This window comes from Pelophylax lessonae, assembly GCF_965119305.1.
Source record: "Pelophylax lessonae genome assembly, chromosome: 4".
Taxonomy (NCBI): domain Eukaryota; kingdom Metazoa; phylum Chordata; class Amphibia; order Anura; family Ranidae; genus Pelophylax; species Pelophylax lessonae.
This window is the reverse complement of record NC_138771.1, coordinates 508,534,674-508,552,700: the sequence shown is the minus strand read 5'-3', so window position 1 is coordinate 508,552,700 and position 18,027 is coordinate 508,534,674. Positions and strand designations below refer to the sequence as shown.

At 43.6% G+C, this 18,027-nt stretch overlaps 1 protein-coding gene across 1 annotated transcript in view; it reads left to right on the top strand.

Annotated features, from left to right (window-relative positions):
- Positions 1–18,027, top strand: part of LOC309552736 (aldo-keto reductase family 1 member C15-like) — a 113,913-nt gene that overhangs the window by 71,845 nt on the left and 24,041 nt on the right. Inside the window, exon 10 of the mRNA XM_082253657.1 lies at positions 7,053–7,150. Within this exon, the coding sequence (XP_082109783.1) occupies positions 7,053–7,150 (98 nt within the window). The remainder of the gene's footprint in view (positions 1–7,052; positions 7,151–18,027) is intronic.

The following is an 18,027-nucleotide window of genomic DNA, read 5'->3' as shown; positions in this document are numbered from 1 at the left end:
GTGCCTGTGTAGATTCCCTGTCCCCCCCCCCCCTCCTCTGCTCTCCTATAGAGATTGGTGCCTGTGTAGATTCCCTGCCCCCCCTCCTCTGCTCTCCTATAGAGATTGGTGCCTGTGTAGATTCCCTGTCCCCCCCCCCCTCCTCTGCTCTCCTATAGAGATTGGTGCCTGTGTAGATTCCCCGCCCCCTCATTTCTCTGCTCTCCTATAGAGATTGGTGCCTGTGTAGATTCCCCGCCCCCTCATTTCTCTGCTCTCCTATAGAGATTGGTGCCTGTGTAGATTCCCCGCCCCCTCCCACCTCTGCTCTCCTATAGAGATTGGTGCCTGTATAGATTCCCTGTCCCCCCCTCCTCTGCTCTCCTATAGAGATTGGTACCTGTGTAGATTCCCTGTCCCCCCCCCCTCCTCTGCTCTCCTATAGGGATTGGTGCCTGTATAGATTCCCTGCCCCCCCCCCTCCTCTGCTCTCCTATAGAGATTGGTGCCTGTGTAGATTCCCCTCCCCCCCTCCTCTGCTCTCCTATAGAGATTGGTGCCTGTGTAGATTCCCCTCCCCCCCTCCTCTGCTCTCCTATAGAGATTGGTGCCTGTGTAGATTCCCCTTCCCTCCCTCCTCTGCTCTCCTATAGAGATTGGTGCCTGCATAGATTCCCTGCCCCCTTCCTGCTTTGCTTTCTTATAGAGATTGGTGCCTGCGTGGATTCCCCACCCCCTTCCTCCTCTGCTTTCCTATAAGGAGCGATGTAAAGAGGCGGGAGGGGTCTGAGCAGCCACAGGGAGAGGAGCACTGTCACTTGTAAATACAGATGCAGCGCTTTTGTATTTACAAGTGACGGAAGTGAGTAGCGCCGGAGGTGGCTGAACCCCAGCTGAGAAAAAACCCTTGCGGGAAGCACGGGATAAGGGGCAGCTACTGGTGATCAGGGACAGTGAATGGTGACAATACGAAAACATTTATAATTCTGTTTTAAAAATTTAAAAAATGTTTTATTACATTTTTTACAATGTTTTTAACAATTTGTGACCAGAGAAATAAATTGTTACCATAGTAACATTGTACTTCTCTAGGGAAGTGATTAGAAGTTTTTATTTTTTTACACATTATGATTGCTTATAGCAGTGAATTTCATTGCTAAATAAGCAAGCATTTTACTGAAGGAAACTGATACATTCAGTTCATTTTGTTGTAATTAGCAGTAAATGGCCAGAGCTAATCACATGGTACACATGGGCTGTGATTGGCCCTGTTTGTACCATGTATCCCATCGACCAATCACAGCTAACAACACAATTGTACACAATGGATGGCATGAAAGCAAGCCATCCATTGTTTACAACTGTAATGTAATCTGCTTTGATTAGTCACAGGGGTCACATGGTACCAGCAGTGAGCCAGTACACTGATCAGTCATCAGCTGTGGACGATGAACAGAGCCGGTGACAGATTGTGCAGCAGTGTGGTCCTGGAGGATGTCATATGACATTGTTTTGCTATAGGCCAGGTGGGACCTGGTTAAAAAAGCTCAGTACAGCGTTTCTTTTTTTTTTTTTTTCTGATCCAAAATGCAGCCCATTGTTTACATTGTGACTGTACATACAGGTGTGTAAACCAGTGCAGCGTATTCATGATGATGTAAAACACATAATATAAAAATGTGTGTTCCTGAGCATTTTTTTGCTCCTGTACATGCAAATATGGGCGAATACGTGCAGATGAGCATAATTGTTTTGAACATTCATAGATTTTGCCTATGGAATGTATTGTACAAGTGAATATGTGCAATACAAACTGACAAAAAAGACACTGATATTATGTCCGGAAATGTTCTCATCAATACTGTGTGCAAAAGGCCTTACTAAGGAACAGTTCTCTGCTAACAGGCACAAAATCAAAGTGCTCACAAATGTCCTTTAACCACATAATGACCAGCCATCGTAGATGTACTGCGGCAGGCTGACTCTCCCAGGCAAAGTCCCGTACATGTATGGCGCTCGCCTGGGAGGAGCTAGGGGGCGAGCACGCTCCGGCGGCGGCACGCTGCAGCCCCCAATCGTCAGCGGGGCCGCCAGCCACTCAAGATCTCCCCCCGCTGACAGAGAAGGACGGACGGCTGATGTGAACACAGCCGTCTGTCATTCTCCCTGAGATGATCACAAAGACCATGCGATCCTGCTATATGGGATCGCATATCTCTATGGTCATCTCACAAGCCCAACCCCCCCCCCCCCCCAGTGTTAGAATCACTCCCCCAGGCTTACATTTAACCCCTTGATCACCCATAGTATTAACCCCTTCTCTGCCAATGGCATTATTACAGTATGTAGTAATGTCACTGGTACCCCCAAAAGTTTCGAACATGTCAGTTAGGGGTCCGATCTGTCTGCCGCAATGTCACAGTCCCACAAAAAATCGCAGATCGCCGCCATTACTAGTAAAAAAAATGAAAAAATAAAAATGACATAAATCTTTCCCGTGGTTAGTAAACGCAATAACCTTTGCACAAACCAATCAAAATATGCCTATTGTGATTTTTTTTACCAAAAATATGTAGCAGAAAACAAATTGACCTAAAATGTTAAAACATTTTGATTTTTACATTTTTTTTGAATGTTATATAGCAGAATGTGAAAAATATTGTTTTTTTTTCAAAATTATCGCTCTTTTTTTGTTTATAGCGCAAAAAATAAAAAGCGCACAGGTGATCAAATACCACCGAAAGAAATCTCTATTCGTGGAAAAAAAGGAAGTCAATTTCGATTGGGTACAACGTCACATGACCGCGCAATTGTCCGTTAAAATCACGCAGTGCCGAACCGCAAAATAGGGCCTGGTCATTAAGCAGTAACATCTTCCGGTCCTAAAGTGGTTAAGTAATTAGATGCCTACTTCCAGTACCACAGACATATTCCAGTGAGGGAGAGGTTTACCAGAGACACAGCACTCTCCAGAACTCCTCTGAAGGGATGACTGAGCAGAGATCCAAAGTGACTTCACAGAAGAACTTGAAAGTAGACTGCCCAGCTAGTCCTAGCTGGGACCCCGAACATCAGCAACTTGACTCAGTTGAGTGGGTGGAGGCAGGGCCAGTACAAGGGGTGGGCCGGAGGGACTCTTGCCTTGGGCGTTGTCTTAATCTGTGGTGAGGGGGGGGGCTCACTGGGAGCTTCGGTTGCTGCTCCTGCTTCACTGACAGGAGTGACTGTGCCTTATATTCACTGCACAACACATTAGGCATCATACCGCAGAATGAATGTACTTATTTGTGTGATTGTAAATGTATTGTCATGTAGTGTATTTATTAGGGATCGACCGATTATCGGCAAAGCCTATATATCGAGGGCTGATATGCACTTGCCCCGATATATCAGAATCGGCCCCGGAGGTTACCGATATTTCGGAAAGTGCTTGCACTGGAGTGATGCCTGCAGCTAGAGGCAAAACCCCAGTACCGGCATCCATAGCCGACAGTCGGCTGTCTTGTAGGTGTCATTACAAGGAGCGGGCAGGGACGTCCCCCCCCCTCCCGTCGCCTTCTGCGGCTCTCCCAAGTCTCCCGTCCCACGTGGAGACCCGGGCAACCAGCCAGCACAGCCGTCAAAGACCTGATCAAAGCCGCATTCAGTCCATCACTAGTATTTATGCGCTGCGTCGCAGTACAGGGTAGAATGTACCCCGACAAAGTATTGTTTTTTGTAATTTCTTACATTCACTGCATATCGACTGATTCCCTGACTCCTCCTTTCATCAGAAGTCTCCCTTATCTTTTTACTGCAGCTACTAATCACACTCCCGCCCTCACCTTGCTTTTCTTTCCAGAACACCTTACTTATTACACTCACTTGTTCGTTCCATCTCTGCCCCGCCCCCTACATCTCTCTCTACCTTTCCTGCACAATCACACTGTAAGTCAGCACCGATCCTCCTTGCTTCTCTGCCCTTTTGCTTTTTTCCACTTCTCCTTCTCTTATCTGTTCTGTCTATAAATTTCTACAACACATGACCTGCAGCCTCTGCTCTCAGCTCTGCATTTCCACACACCGATCTTGCACCCTTTCCATCCCAGTTTGCTTTTAGCTCTTCTTTCCTGTCCCAACACAACCTAGAATATTCAAATTTTCTGGGCACCCCATCACTTTGCTCTTCATTAGCACATATTCTTACCGCCCCAACCTCCTCATTGATTCACTATTTTCTTATCCCTAATAGTGGGTTCACATAGATGCGCGGCGGGTTGGCCGCAGCACGATTGTATGTGCACAATTTACCCACAATTGTATGTGCGCTTCCATTCAATTCTAATAGACAGCGTGTTTTCATTAAAGCAAATCACATTATGCATACTGCATCTTTGATGCACGTTCAGAAAATGCACAGTCCATGATAAATCATTGGGAGCGCACCTAATTCTGCAGGTAAACTGCACATACAATCGCACTGCGGCCAAACCACCGCACATAAGTGTGAACCTGCTTGCATGTCAGGATTGTGCACAAAATTGTGGCTTTGCTGACAAACACAGAAGTGTACTGTCCTTTAGGAGACCTGCAGCAGTGCCATTGATGGTTAAGGGCACCCCACACATCTGCTAACACACACATTTTCACACACTAAACCACATGGTGCCGCAGCACTGTGTGGTGTGATGTGACACATTTTTAGAAAAGGGTCATGGACTTATTTTCCACATTTCTTGCCTGTAGGGCAGTCTATTGAGCAAAACATTTTGGGATGCACAGCATCACAGCTGCATCATGGGCATACCCCATACGGCTGCCTTTCAAGCTTAAAGGGGTGGAGACAGTAACACAGCTGTTCAACCACCTTATTTTATGCAAGGCCATAGGGCTCATTCACACAGGTTAGAGGGAGGTAAAAATAGGCAGTTGAGCTGCATTTTTAGAGCCCCAACCACCCACCTGAACCAGGAGATGCTGGCAGTCAGGGCTCTGCACATGGCAAAAGTGAAATGGCATGTACTGCACACAATAGAGGCACAGTGGGTCAGCATTTTTAGGGATAAAACAGATGGTAGCAACCTATGGCCCCCTCACCACCTTTCAAACACCAGCAATGATAGCAGCATGTTTGAATGAGCCCTTAGAGGCCTTTAACCCCCCTTCCTCCCTCAGAGCCCCACTAGAGCCCTTTAGGTCCAGGTCCATGCATCCGTCAGTATCCATCTACCCTCCCTCATCCCACATAGAGGCCAATCAGTCCTCCTCAGATTGACACAAACAACCTACTGTAGCAGTATCATTTCCTCCCAGTTATACCATCAACACAGGGACATTTTTTCCTTCTGGTGACACTACAGACCACTACCCTATATGTGTGCACCAATTTTAAACTCTCCAGGTTGCTGCAGTGACACTAAGTACTATTTCAGTGCATGACATAAACATTACAGACCTTACACCACTATAACCCCCGATCCCGGGGGGGGGGGGCAGTTTACCATCTTTGCCCTGGGCGCTGGGTTACCTTGTCCCAGCACTGGGTGGAGGTGAGAGGTAGCCCCCCCCCCACCTTGATCCCTTACATGAAAAAAATATATACACCCCTTCCCAGCCACCCTCTAGGCCATCTCTCCCAGGGAATGGCTGGAACAGCATAAATATTCATACTAACCATTTGCCTTGCTCAAGACCTGTGCTCCCAAACATAAAGTGCTCTTGTGCTCCAATCTTCCTAAAAGTGCTGAAGTGCTCCACATAAATTCATTCCCTGATGGGACACACACACCCTTTTGTGTCCTGCCTTACCAGAATCAATGGACCCCTACTTTTTCAGTCTGGGAGTCAGACAGGCTTGGTTAAAAATAAGACTGATGGGTCACAAGGAATGAATCAAGGACTCCCCAGTAGCCTCTTAGATGTTCCAAACTATCCTCAAGTGCAGAACAAGGAGAAGGAGCCAATAGTGAAGTACCGTAGGGTTGCAGTTTATTTGCGCAATAAAAACATACTTACAAGACAGTAGTAATAAAACAGCATGTGAATAACAATATGCTTTCGCGAACGCCGTAACTATCATGCGTTCCACTGCAACCGGAAGTGACATTGTTACAATTCAATACCAGAAATTACATCAACGCGTTTCACCCTCCCACAGGGCGTCATCAAGAGGCTACTGCTCCTTGATCCGTTCCTTGTGACTCATCAGTCCTATTTTTAACCAAACCTGTCTGACTCCCAGACTGAAAAGCTGGGGGTCCATTGATTCTAGTAAGGAGGGACACAAAAGGGGGTGTGTGTCACATCACGGAATTCATTTATGTGGAGCACTTTAGTGCTTTTAAGAAGATTGGAGCGCAAGAGCACTTTATATTAATTACATCAGCTTATTTGGACTTTTTTTGTATATTTCATGTTTAATTGATGCTAGCGCTGTTTTTATATTCTTTCATGTTTACAAGTGATTACAATTTGGTACATAGCTGCTGCTTTAAATTCACTATAGCGCAAGTATTTATTTCATTATGCTCCAAAACAACCCACAGTTTGTTTGTTTTTAGAAAGCAGGGAAGAGCCATCAAATCTGCAACCTGTTAAAACCAAAACAGACAAAAACAATCAACAATGCTTCATTGTCTACAGAGGAAGCAAAAACTACATTTAGCCAACATCCTAGCAGATTTACCTAGAAGGGGGCGTCGCCTAAATGAGGGACAAAAGGTTTTGGTTTCAAAAGAACGACTATTCCTTCAAAAGAAACACAGTAAGGAGAGATGACCAAAAGCAGTAAAATACTGAGGGGTGAGGAATAGTTTTTGATTATAATAAAAAAAAAAGATAAAAATACAGAAAAATTCAAGTTTTATTCCTGTACTCCTTGGATGGAAAATAAAGGCACTAGGAAGCAAGTAATAATCAACTCTGAGGCTGCAGAAGCAAAAGAGGCTCAGCACATTAGGATCTTATCTTATCTCTGGAAGCACAACACTGTCTTCTCTGTATGAAAGAGGCTGCTGCATTTGTTTATCATCCTCCCTGTGGGGTCAAATTCCATGTTCTGCACATGTGTAAAGGTATATGAGGCTGTTTCGGAGCTAACAGAGGCACTGACATGTCTGTGAGTTTACACACCAGCCTGAACGATGGGAACAGAATCCCAGTTATTGGATTTGGGACGTACGCCCCTGAAACGGTAAGGGAAACAATTTTTGGCTTTTCAAGGTTCATCATACAATGCATTAGCCTTCAAAAAGGGTGCAGGATTTAATGTGCATGGCTCGACCATCCCAGATGTGTTGTCTTGCTTGTGTTGTAGTATTTAAAAAGAAAATGGTGAGCTCTTCAGGAAGAGTAATATACCTTTACCAATAACTAAACTCTAATAGGTAACATATATATTTATACAGCGCAAATTTAAATCCCATCAAGCATTCCGTGAAAGTATGTGCTCAGTGATAGCATACATATATACAGTAAGAATATTATAACTAAACATCCACAGGAAACTTCTATAACTGTAAAGTCCACTTAAAAAATGGAATCTATGACCAAATAACAAAATGTAAAACATGGTGCCTATCCATAAAGAGAACTCTATGTGTCAAAAAGCCATCACCAGACACCTCTGGGTGCAATGCCTGCTCATCTTATGCTATGACCCACTACAGGTCATTCTGCGCCATTGAGATGGAATACTGTTGGTCTGGTATGCCTCTGCTCTATTGACCTCCTCTTGTAGGGGACCTTTTAGACTGGGCAGACTCCACTTGAAAACGAGTGCTCAGGATATATAAAAGAATAGGCTCATAGTGTTCTATGCCTTCTAAGTGATGTCTTCTTAATAGGGGTTAAAAACACTTACACAAACACTTCTTGTCAAAAGCATATAAATAGGTAACAATCCAAAATGGCAGATCACCTCACCACGACTTCCAAGAGTTACCGGAAGTGACGTCACTGGCTCTGCCCGACTCATTACGTCACTTGTCATGTGACTTCCTCAGGGTAGTAGTAGCGCATTGTAGTGCATTGGGCTGCAATTATTGGCACCATTAAACTTAAAGTAGAACTGTGGGCAAAACTTTTTTTTTCCATTTTGTATAGAGTAGGGGAGGGTTATAACCCCGGTCAGATTTTTTTTTTGCCCTCTGTGTCCTATTGGGGAGATATCCCTTTACTTCCTGTCCCATAGCCAAACAGGAAGTAAGAGGAAATCTCTGCAAATTAGGGGAATTTCTTGGGGACCCCCAGGTCAGCAAAACTAGTGTCCCCATTGGAAGATTTCCCTGTTATTACTTTACTGGGGACAACCCAAACTTTAGGATTTTCTTTTACTTTTACTTTCAATGATAATGGTAAACAGGACATATAGAGAGGGGGAATCTTCTTTATCGGGGCACAGACAGTGATAAAAACCTAATAGGTGTTCTAATTTCTCTCCACGCTATCCAAAACTGAAAAAAAAAGTTTTGCCTTTAGTTATACTTTAAGACAAAAATACATGAAAATACTGAATCCACAGAGCCCCAAACTTACAACCCAAAAGAGATTCTCCTGCTATCGACGATCGCAGTGATACCTTATACAGTATCTCACAAAAGTGAGTACACCCCTCACATTTTTGTAAATATTTTATTATATCTTTTCATGTGACAACACTGAAGAAATTACACTTTGCTACAATGTAAAGTAGTGAGTGTAGGGCTTGTATAACAGTGTAAATTTGCTGTCCCCTCAAAATAACTCAACATACAGCCATTAATGTCTAAACTGCAGCCACAAAAGTGAGTACACCCCTAAGTGAAAATGTCCAAATTGGGCCCAATTAGCCCTCCCTGGTGTCACGTGACTCGTTAGTGTTACAAGTTCTCAGGTGTGAATGGGGAGCAGGTGTGTTAAATTTGGTGTTATGGCTCTCACTCATATTGGTCACTGGAAGTTCAACATGGCACCTCATGGCCAAGAACTCTCTGAGGATCTGAAAAAAAAAAGAATTGTTGCTCTAGATAAATATGGCCTAGGCTATAAGAAGATTGCCAAGACCCTGAAACTGAGCTGCAGCATTGTGGCCAAGACCATACAGCGGTTTACCAGGACAGGTTACCCTCAGAACCAGCCTTGCCATGGTCGACCAAAGAAGTTGAGTGCATGTGCTCAGCATCATATCCAGAGGTTGTCTTTGGGAAATAGACGTATGAGTGCTGCCAGCATTGCTACAGAGGTTGAAGCAGTGGGGGGTCAGCCTGTTAGTGCTGAGACCATATGCCACACACTGCATCAAATTGGTCTGCATGGCTGTCGTCCCAGAAGGAAGCCTCTTCTAAAGATGATGCAAAAGAAATCCCGCAAACAGTTTGCTGAAGACAAGCAGACTAAGGATATGGATTACTGGAACCATGTCCTGGGGTCTGACGAGACCAAGATAAACTTATTTGGTTCAGATGGTGTCAAGCGTTTGTGGCAGCAACCAGGTGAGGAGTACAAAGACAAGTGTGTCTTGCCTACAGTCAAGCATGGTGGTGGGAGTGTCATGGTCTGGGGCTGCATGAGTGCTGCTGGCACTGGGGAGCTACAGTTCATTGGGGGAACCATAAATGCCAATATGTACTGTGACCCACTGAAGCAGAGTATGATACCCTCCCTTCAGAGACTGGGCCGCAAAGCAGTATTCTAACATGATAAGGACCCCCAAATACACCTCCAAGGTGACCACTGCCTTGCTAAAGAAGCTGAGGGTAAAGGTGATGGGTTGGCCAAGCATGTCTCCAGACCTAAACCCTATTGAGCATCTGTGGGGCATCCTCAAACAGAAGTTGGAGGAGTGCAAGGTCTCTAACATCCACCAGCTCCATTATGACGTCATGGAGGAGTGGAAGAGGACTTCAGTGGCAACCTGGGAAGCTCTGGTGAACTCCATGCCCAAGAGGGTTAAGACAGTGCTGGAAAATAATGGTGGCCACAAAAATATTGAAACTTTGGGCCCAATTTTGACATTTTCACTTAGGGGTTTACTCACTTTTGTTGCCAGCGGTTTAGACATTAATGGCTGTGTGTTGAGTTATTTTGAGAGGACAGCAAATTTACATTGCATGCAATTTGACATGTCAAATCGCATGTCGAATCGCGCCTATGGGAATGGGGGCTTGGATTTGGGCTTTAAAGTTTCACTCAAGCCAAAACATGATATTTCTGTTATGGTTGCAAAGGTGTTAATTGCACAATAACAAAACAAACTAAAATACTCCATGATGTAGGCAACAGTAGAATGTTGTAGCATGTTAACCATCAATTAATGTAGAAAATTTGAAGTTTAGGTTGTATCCTTTGTTGGCTAATCTAATTTATTAAAGAACCAAGTTTTCAGGGTGCCTTAGATCCCATCTACAGGTTTTATAAAGTTTGTAGAAGCGATCTAAAGCATCCCAAAAGCTTGCCTATTTAATATTCTAAAGTATAAGTTCATCTTTGGGAACATTTTACAAAAAGTCCCCTGTGCAATTCCAGATTCCTTAAATAGTTCCATACCAGCGCTCTTCATTTTCAAATGCTGCACGTGCTTCCCATTACATATGCAGCGTGAGAGGGCCTCTTCGTAGAAAGGGCTGGCCCCTTAATCCCCCTTTGTCCTGCAACAAGTTTTCTCCCCCTAGTGGCCACTGTGGTTTTTTCAAAGTGTGCGCATGAGCCGTGCAATCTCTCTGGAGATTGAGGAGCATTTATATATGGAGAGCACTGATATGTACTATTCAAGAAATCTGGAATTGAATAGGGGTTTTCTGTAAAATGTTGCTAAAAGGTGAACTCGAACTTTAAATAAAAAAAAATATATAATTTTATAAGCACTAAAATATGTGACTCGTTTTTGTCACTTGCTGGTCACAATTGGAACTGGTATATTAATAATGTTCAGCCATATGAACATACAGTACAATACAATCTCTTGCCAGAGCTCAATTCCTCTTCCTGCCCATTACTTTTCTCTTATTATCATAATTACAGTTCTTTTATTTATACAGCTTCTCTGTAAATTATATCTGTATCAACATTATGTTGAACTTCTTGCTAGAGATGGGGAATTTCCACACTACCAGCAGCAATCTGCCAAAACAGTTTTTGCTAGTGACAGATATTTTGGTATTTTTGTTTTTTCAAATATTTTAAAGTAATTAACCCCATCTGGAACATCACTGGTGGTTATCTGGTAAAGGGGTCCTTCTTTGGATCCTTTAACACTTTACGTCTTCTCTTCATAGCAGCATTCCTGAAAAAATTGGAAGAACACTTTCTTGTAATAGGAAAAAATGTCTCTGTGTCTCTACTGGATATAAGGGATGCATGGTAATTTCCAAACGAAGTGAGCTATCCTGCAGATGAAGGCGGGGCTGTCTTTAACACAGGGCAAAAGGGGCAGCTGCCCTGGGCCCAGACATTGTTGTGGGGCCCAAAGCAGCTGCCCCTTGAGCCCGCACTGCCTGCAAATAGATAATAAGTGGATTTTGGAGGGCACAAGAAAATATTTGCCCAGGGTCCAATCAATATTTAAAACAGCCCTGGATGAAGGGCAACTACTCTCTGGTCCTTATTGGGCAAATTCCCCTAACTTACTGTCCCTGTGACAGTGGTCTCAAAGATATGAAGTAAAATTCTTGGTTGACTTATTGGGCAGACTGAGAGAGGGGAATCAAGCACAAAAAAAGCTTAAAGGGTTAGTTCACTTTTGTGGGGAAAAAATATCAAATAAAAAAAATAATAACATAGCGTTCACAATTGCAACTCAAATCATATTGTAATTGAATGTTATCGAAAATGACCTTTCCTTTTCAATCTGCAGCACTGTAATTCTTCTGTGAAAAGCAATGCAATATGGCTACCTGTAGGAGTTCTGTACACAGACTGTATACAGAACGTCCCCTGATAATGTAATTTTTCTGCTTTTGTGATTGGCTCGCTGATTTTCCTAGAAGTCTGAACTAAGATAGTCGACAAAAATGTATTTTTTTGGCGAGATATTCCCAAGTGGAAATCACATCTAAATGGATGCAGACCCTGCCACTTTCCTCATTAGAGCCCTGCAGGTGCAGCAGCAGACTAATAATGGACTTGGACACAGACAAACAAACAGCTATTCCTTCAGAATAACAAAAGTTAGGAATCTGCAATGAAGTTTGTGAAAATCTTTGCAATGTACAATACATTAATCACCAAGAGAGGAATTTTTTTTTCTTCTCAACAAAAGTGGAGTTACTTTTTAAGCATGCAATGGGATTGTGACCATAGAGTAAGTTGAATATATGTTTGACTCTAGTAAACCTTGTGCTCCTGGTTACACCTAACACTCTATGCACCCTGGGTGTTTAGCCCTGGTGCATGGGGCTCTGGTGAAGGGCACAGATGCACCATCCAGCCTGTAAACCTCTATGAGAGACTGACTGCTGCTACAGATGAATGGAGCTGGACAGTGCATCTAGTGGTGCTTACGCTTAAGCCAGGAATTTTTCCCTGAACATTCATACTGCTATGTGCACCCTCTAACCCCTTCCTGCTACAGTAGCAACGAGGCTAGACAGTGCACCTGTGCCCTGCGCTCACAGATAAACACCAAAGCCTCATGCATTAGGGCTAAACACCAGTGTGCATGGGGCATGAGCTTACCTAGAATTAGATACTCCTCGCAACATATTGGGGAGCCTAATTGGGTATGCAACTAGTTTAAAACCGTGGAGCGCCCCCTAGTGGTCCATAATATGTATGACTACAGATAGTTCCAAAAATTACTTTAGATTAGGGCTCTCCAACACATTGAAACTTTGTAAGTAGTGAAGGTAAAGTCCACCTTACTACTCTTTTATTCAGCAGTTGGTGGCCAGTGCCAATGACCTTGTTCCCTTTGGCCCTCTAAATCTCCATGCTGAGGCCAACATATAGCAGGATATGCATGATTTTTTTTTAAAGACATCTATGGTGCATAAGCATTGTAATAATAATAATAATACAAAAAATAGTTATATTGTACAATCCAATATAAGCTTGAAAAAATGTCTCATTACTTGCACATAGAGTAACATCGAAGTTCAATTTTTAAAATGTTTTCTGGTTAAAGGTTCTTACTAAGGGATGTAGGAACATGCTCTTTGATGCATGTTCCCATACCCCTAGAATGTTACCCCTAAAAATCTCCTTATCAAGGATCCAGATGGCAGCTAAAAATCTGACAGAGGTGCTGACCCTTCCACAAGATCTAGCTACAGATCTACTTTACCCCACGACATCAACATTTCAAAATTTTTTAAAACAGATAAAAGTATTATATGTATTTAAAGAAACAATGTAAAATGATTCAGGTACATTTATTTTGACTCCAATTGTTGTAATACTGACGTATCCCTTCCTGGGACCTACTGTATATGCCTGGCCCGAATGTAGCAGAGACAGTCACAATCTTCATCAAATAGCTGAACCCGTTTAACATTTGACATCCATAAATAGCTTTACTGCAGGTAGAAGGTTAAGGCAAACAATGTGACGATCCTGTTGACTTGTGAAGTGTTTAAAGTGGTGAAAATTAATATTTTCTTTCCTAGCAAAGTGGGAGAAATTACAGAAAATGACATATAGGTAAAACAATGACCACAGGGTGGCAGAATACCATAATAATTAAAGTCATTGTAAACACAAATGTTACAGACACTTAATAGAGTTATAACTGCAGACACCATAACTGCTTTTGCTGAGTTTCAGAAATTATCTTTCTTACCTTTTTTACAAGGAAAAAAAAGGTTCTGTCACATCACCTTGGCGCATAAATTCTCCACTGCAAACTGATTTCAGGAGTAGGTTATTGTGTCCCAATACTGCTACACAGAATACAGTACATCCACTGGTAATGTCAAACGGATTCCAGTACTCTTTTGCACATATTAAGGCAGTGCTCAAAGTTGCTGACCTTTTTGTCTGATGTTTGACAAATGGTTCTTCAGATGACTTATGTGGACTTAGGCACTGATCCCCTGGGATACTTGTTGCACATTATACCCATCAAATACCCATCAAACTTTATAAATCATCATTGAAAGTACATTTTGTTAAATTCTGCCGAAGCGTGTCTCCCAGACCTTTGAAAACAGCCTGTGTCTATATCACTTATAGCGGAGTTCCACCCAAATTTTGAACTTTAATGATTTTAGCAGTGAATGTGATATGTTTTGTAAAAATGAATTGGGCTATAATATTTTAATTTTATATATATAATAATTTTTTTTTCGGGTCCGTTACCTTATTTTAGAGGATAGTTTGTTCTACTACCTCTTTCTGTGGCCGCGGCCCCGGACGTCACTTCCGGCTTTGCATTGTGTCCTGGGAGATGTGTGTCATCAATCCCAGGAGGCAATGGGCATCGCCGGCTGGTAGCATCATGTTATTTCCAAATAGGAAATGACGCAATGCAAGGCAGCGATATGCACAGAATCCTGGAAGTGAGACACAGCGGCTTCACATGCCCACACTCTAGATGGCCACGCTCTACAGTACATTAAAAAAGTAAGTTCTAAATGCTGCATAAAAAAAAATCAGAGGACAGTTTAGAAGATAGTTAAATATTAAAGCACAAGCGGTGACTATTCCAGGGGTACTTTTATCTAAAAAAAAAACAATAAACGGCCGGGACTCCGCTTTAACTAATGGTTCACTAAAATTCTAAAGTGGAGGAAATTTGGGATAGGGAAGCACTGATGGCCACTCTACATAACAGAGATGGTAACTTATGCAAAGCCTGGATTCTATGGGCAGCCTTTAGTATGTCACCTTTGTGGACTCCGAAGGCCTGAGGGCGAAGCTAGCTCTGACAACTGCTTGTAAGTGGATGCTGAGTGTATTTTAAAACCTACTTGCACTGCAAAATTTCTGTGTTAATGTCAATTCTGTGATTGCACAAAGCAGTTAGGCTGCTCAGGTTGGAAGGGGGTAAGCCAGGTTCTGTCTTCTCCAGGGCTTTCTGGGCTCTGCCCTCCTCCTTGTGCTATTAATAAAAAGGGGGAGGGCTCTGCTCAGAGCTCTGGGCTGTGGCCCTTGTTAAAAGTATTAGAGGCACAACAGTAAGATGTAATCATCAGCAACATTCTGAGCACCTTTGGGGAGATCCCCTTGGAACCAGGACTCTTCCACACTGTGGACCGTTACCAACTTTTAAATTTGAAGTTATGCATTTGGCAGCCTATGTTTAGATAGTTAGGGAAAGACTATTATTGCCCTATTGGACTGTACTGTTGAGAATGCTCAGGAAAGTTCCATAAATCGTTTCATGTCAGGTCTGAAGTTACCACAAAGGGTTACATGGTGATGATGGCATATGGAAGAGAAAAGGGCCTGGTATGCACACATGGGGTGAAATTATACGATAGCCAGACAGTGGGGGAGCGTTGCCGGCAAGGGTGACAGGTCTTATGCATAGCGAGGGAAGCGGTTTGCTACCTCCTTCCTGAGTAGTTGGTGCCCCAGCAACGCATCCATGTGGCAGAGACCCTAGGGACCAAGCAATGGGTATGGAATGCATTAAGCCGTGCACACAGGAGGTTCACGTGGTGTCATGGCGGAACCTGTATGCTATCACTTGAAGTGAGGTGATAGAAGAGCTGGACTGGTGCTACGGGACATTGCTCTGTGGTGTCTCCTTCAAAATGTCACATTCCAAGCACAGGTGTATGTATCATGGGACAGTGTAGCATGTGCAAGAAAGCCTCAGGGTATTATAGAGATGCACCGTTGTACGATTCACTGGCTCACATCTAATCCTTGGCGCCCCCTTAATGTTGAATCCACATGAATGTAGTCCCACCTGGTTTTGAGTATTAGTGAGTGCACATCCCCAAGGGAGAGAGGCCCCATGTGCACGGGCAAGTAGGCCCCACCCAGACCCTTTTATTCCTTCTTCCACTACCCATTCCCTACCTTACCTTTTATTCTACTCCATATCTCTCTTATACCCACCATTCCCCCTCACCACTTTGTTTTTTTCCTCTCTGATCTTATAAGGCCTGTTTTTCCTTCTTCATCATATATTTACTCCCACTTAAATGGAAGTGGACAGGAGGTTTGAGAAAGCTACGGGTGTTCGTAGCGCAACGCGTCAGGGTAAGCCGTACCGGCGTCACTTCCGGTCTTCGGCCGTGACCGGAAGCTTCGGATCGCACCGCATCGGCGGTTTGTGACACTGTCTGCACTGTTATATCTTCTGTAATGTGAGTAGCCTGCACTACTATTTTTTTAATAAATACTACCCTACGTTTCTGCACCATGAGAGCCTCTCTTTTTAAGCACCAACACAGGAACTAAGGCATTTTTGAGCTTCCTATACTGCTATATTCCCTTTATTTGATCCATTGCTGCTGGAGCACGCTGGGCTGTTGACGAACGAGTTGAAAGGGTTGCCAGGATATTTATATAGAACGCTCAATCTGAGTGTTGTGGAGGTGAGCGGCCACTGCACTCGGTGTCTGGATTGTGCGCTCACCGGGACACACTCACCTTGCTGTGTTTGAAGAGCACATTTCACCTTTAGAGTTGATTGGAAAGACCACCATATATACAGTGGGTACGGAAAGTATTCAGACCCCCTTAAATTTTTCACTCTTTGTTATATTGCAGCCATTTGCTAAAATCATTTAAGTTCATTCTTCTTCCTCATGAATGTACACATAGCACCCCATACTGACAGAAAAACACAGAATTGTTGACATTGTTGCAGATTTATTAAAAAAGAAAAACTGAAATATCACATGGTCCTAAGTATTCAGACCCTTTGCTCAGTATTTAGTAGAAGCCCCCTTTTGATCTAATACAGCCAGGAGTCTTTTTGGGAAAGATGCAACAAGTCTTTCACACCTGGATTTGGGGATCCTCTGCCATTCCTCCTTGCAGATCCTCTCCAGTTCTGTCAGGTTGGATGGTAAACGTTGGTGGACAGCCATTTTTAGGTCTCTCCAGAGATGCTCAATTGGGTTTAAGTCAGGGCTCTGGCTGGGCCATTCAAGAACAGTCACGGAGTTGTTGTGAAGCCACTCCTTCGTTATTTTAGCTGTGTGCTTAGGGTCATTGTCTTGTTGGAAGGTAAACGTTTGGCCCAGTCTGAGGTCCAGAGCACTCTGGAGAAGGTTTTTGTCCAGGATATCCCTGTACTTGGCCGCATTCATCTTTCCCTCGATTGCAACCAGTCGTCCTGTCCCTGCAGCTGAAAAACACCTCCACAGCATGATGCTGCCACCACCATGCTTCACTGTTGGGACTGTATTGGACAGGTGATGAGCAGTGCCTGGTTTTCTCCACACATACCGCTTAGAATTAAGGCCAAAAAGTTCTATTTTGGTCTCATCAGACCAGAGAATCTTATTTCTCACCATCTTGGAGTCCTTCAGGTGTTTTTTTAGCAAACTCCATGCGGGCTTTTATGTGTCTTACACTGAGGAGAGGCTTCCGTCGGGCCACTCTGCCATAAAGCCCCGATTGGTGGAGGGCTGCAGTGATGGTTGACTTTCTACAACTTTCTCCCATCTCCTGACTGCATCTCTGGAGCTCAGCTACAGTGATCTTTGGGTTCTTCTTTACCTCTCTCACCAAGGCTCTTCTCCCCCGATAGCTCAGTTTGGCCGGACGGCCAGCTCTAGGAAGGGTTCTGGTCGTCCCAAACGTCTTCCATTTGAGGATTATGGAGGCCACTGTGCTCTTAGGAACCTTAAGTGCAGCAGAAATCTTTTTGTAACCATGGCCAGATTTGTGCCTTGCCACAATTCTGTCTCTGAGCTCTTCAGGCAGTTCCTTTGACCTCATGATTCTCATTTGCTCTGACATGCATTGTGATCTGGAAGGTCTTATATAGACAGGTGTGTGGCTTTCCTAATCAAGTCCAATCAGTATAATCAAACACAGCTGGACTCAAATGAAGGTGTAGAACCATCTCAAGGATGATCAGAAGAAATGGAAAGCACCTGAGTTAAATATATGAGTGTCACAGCAAAGGGTCTGAATACTTAGGACCATGTGATATTTCAGTTTTTCTTTTTTAATAAATCTGCAACAATG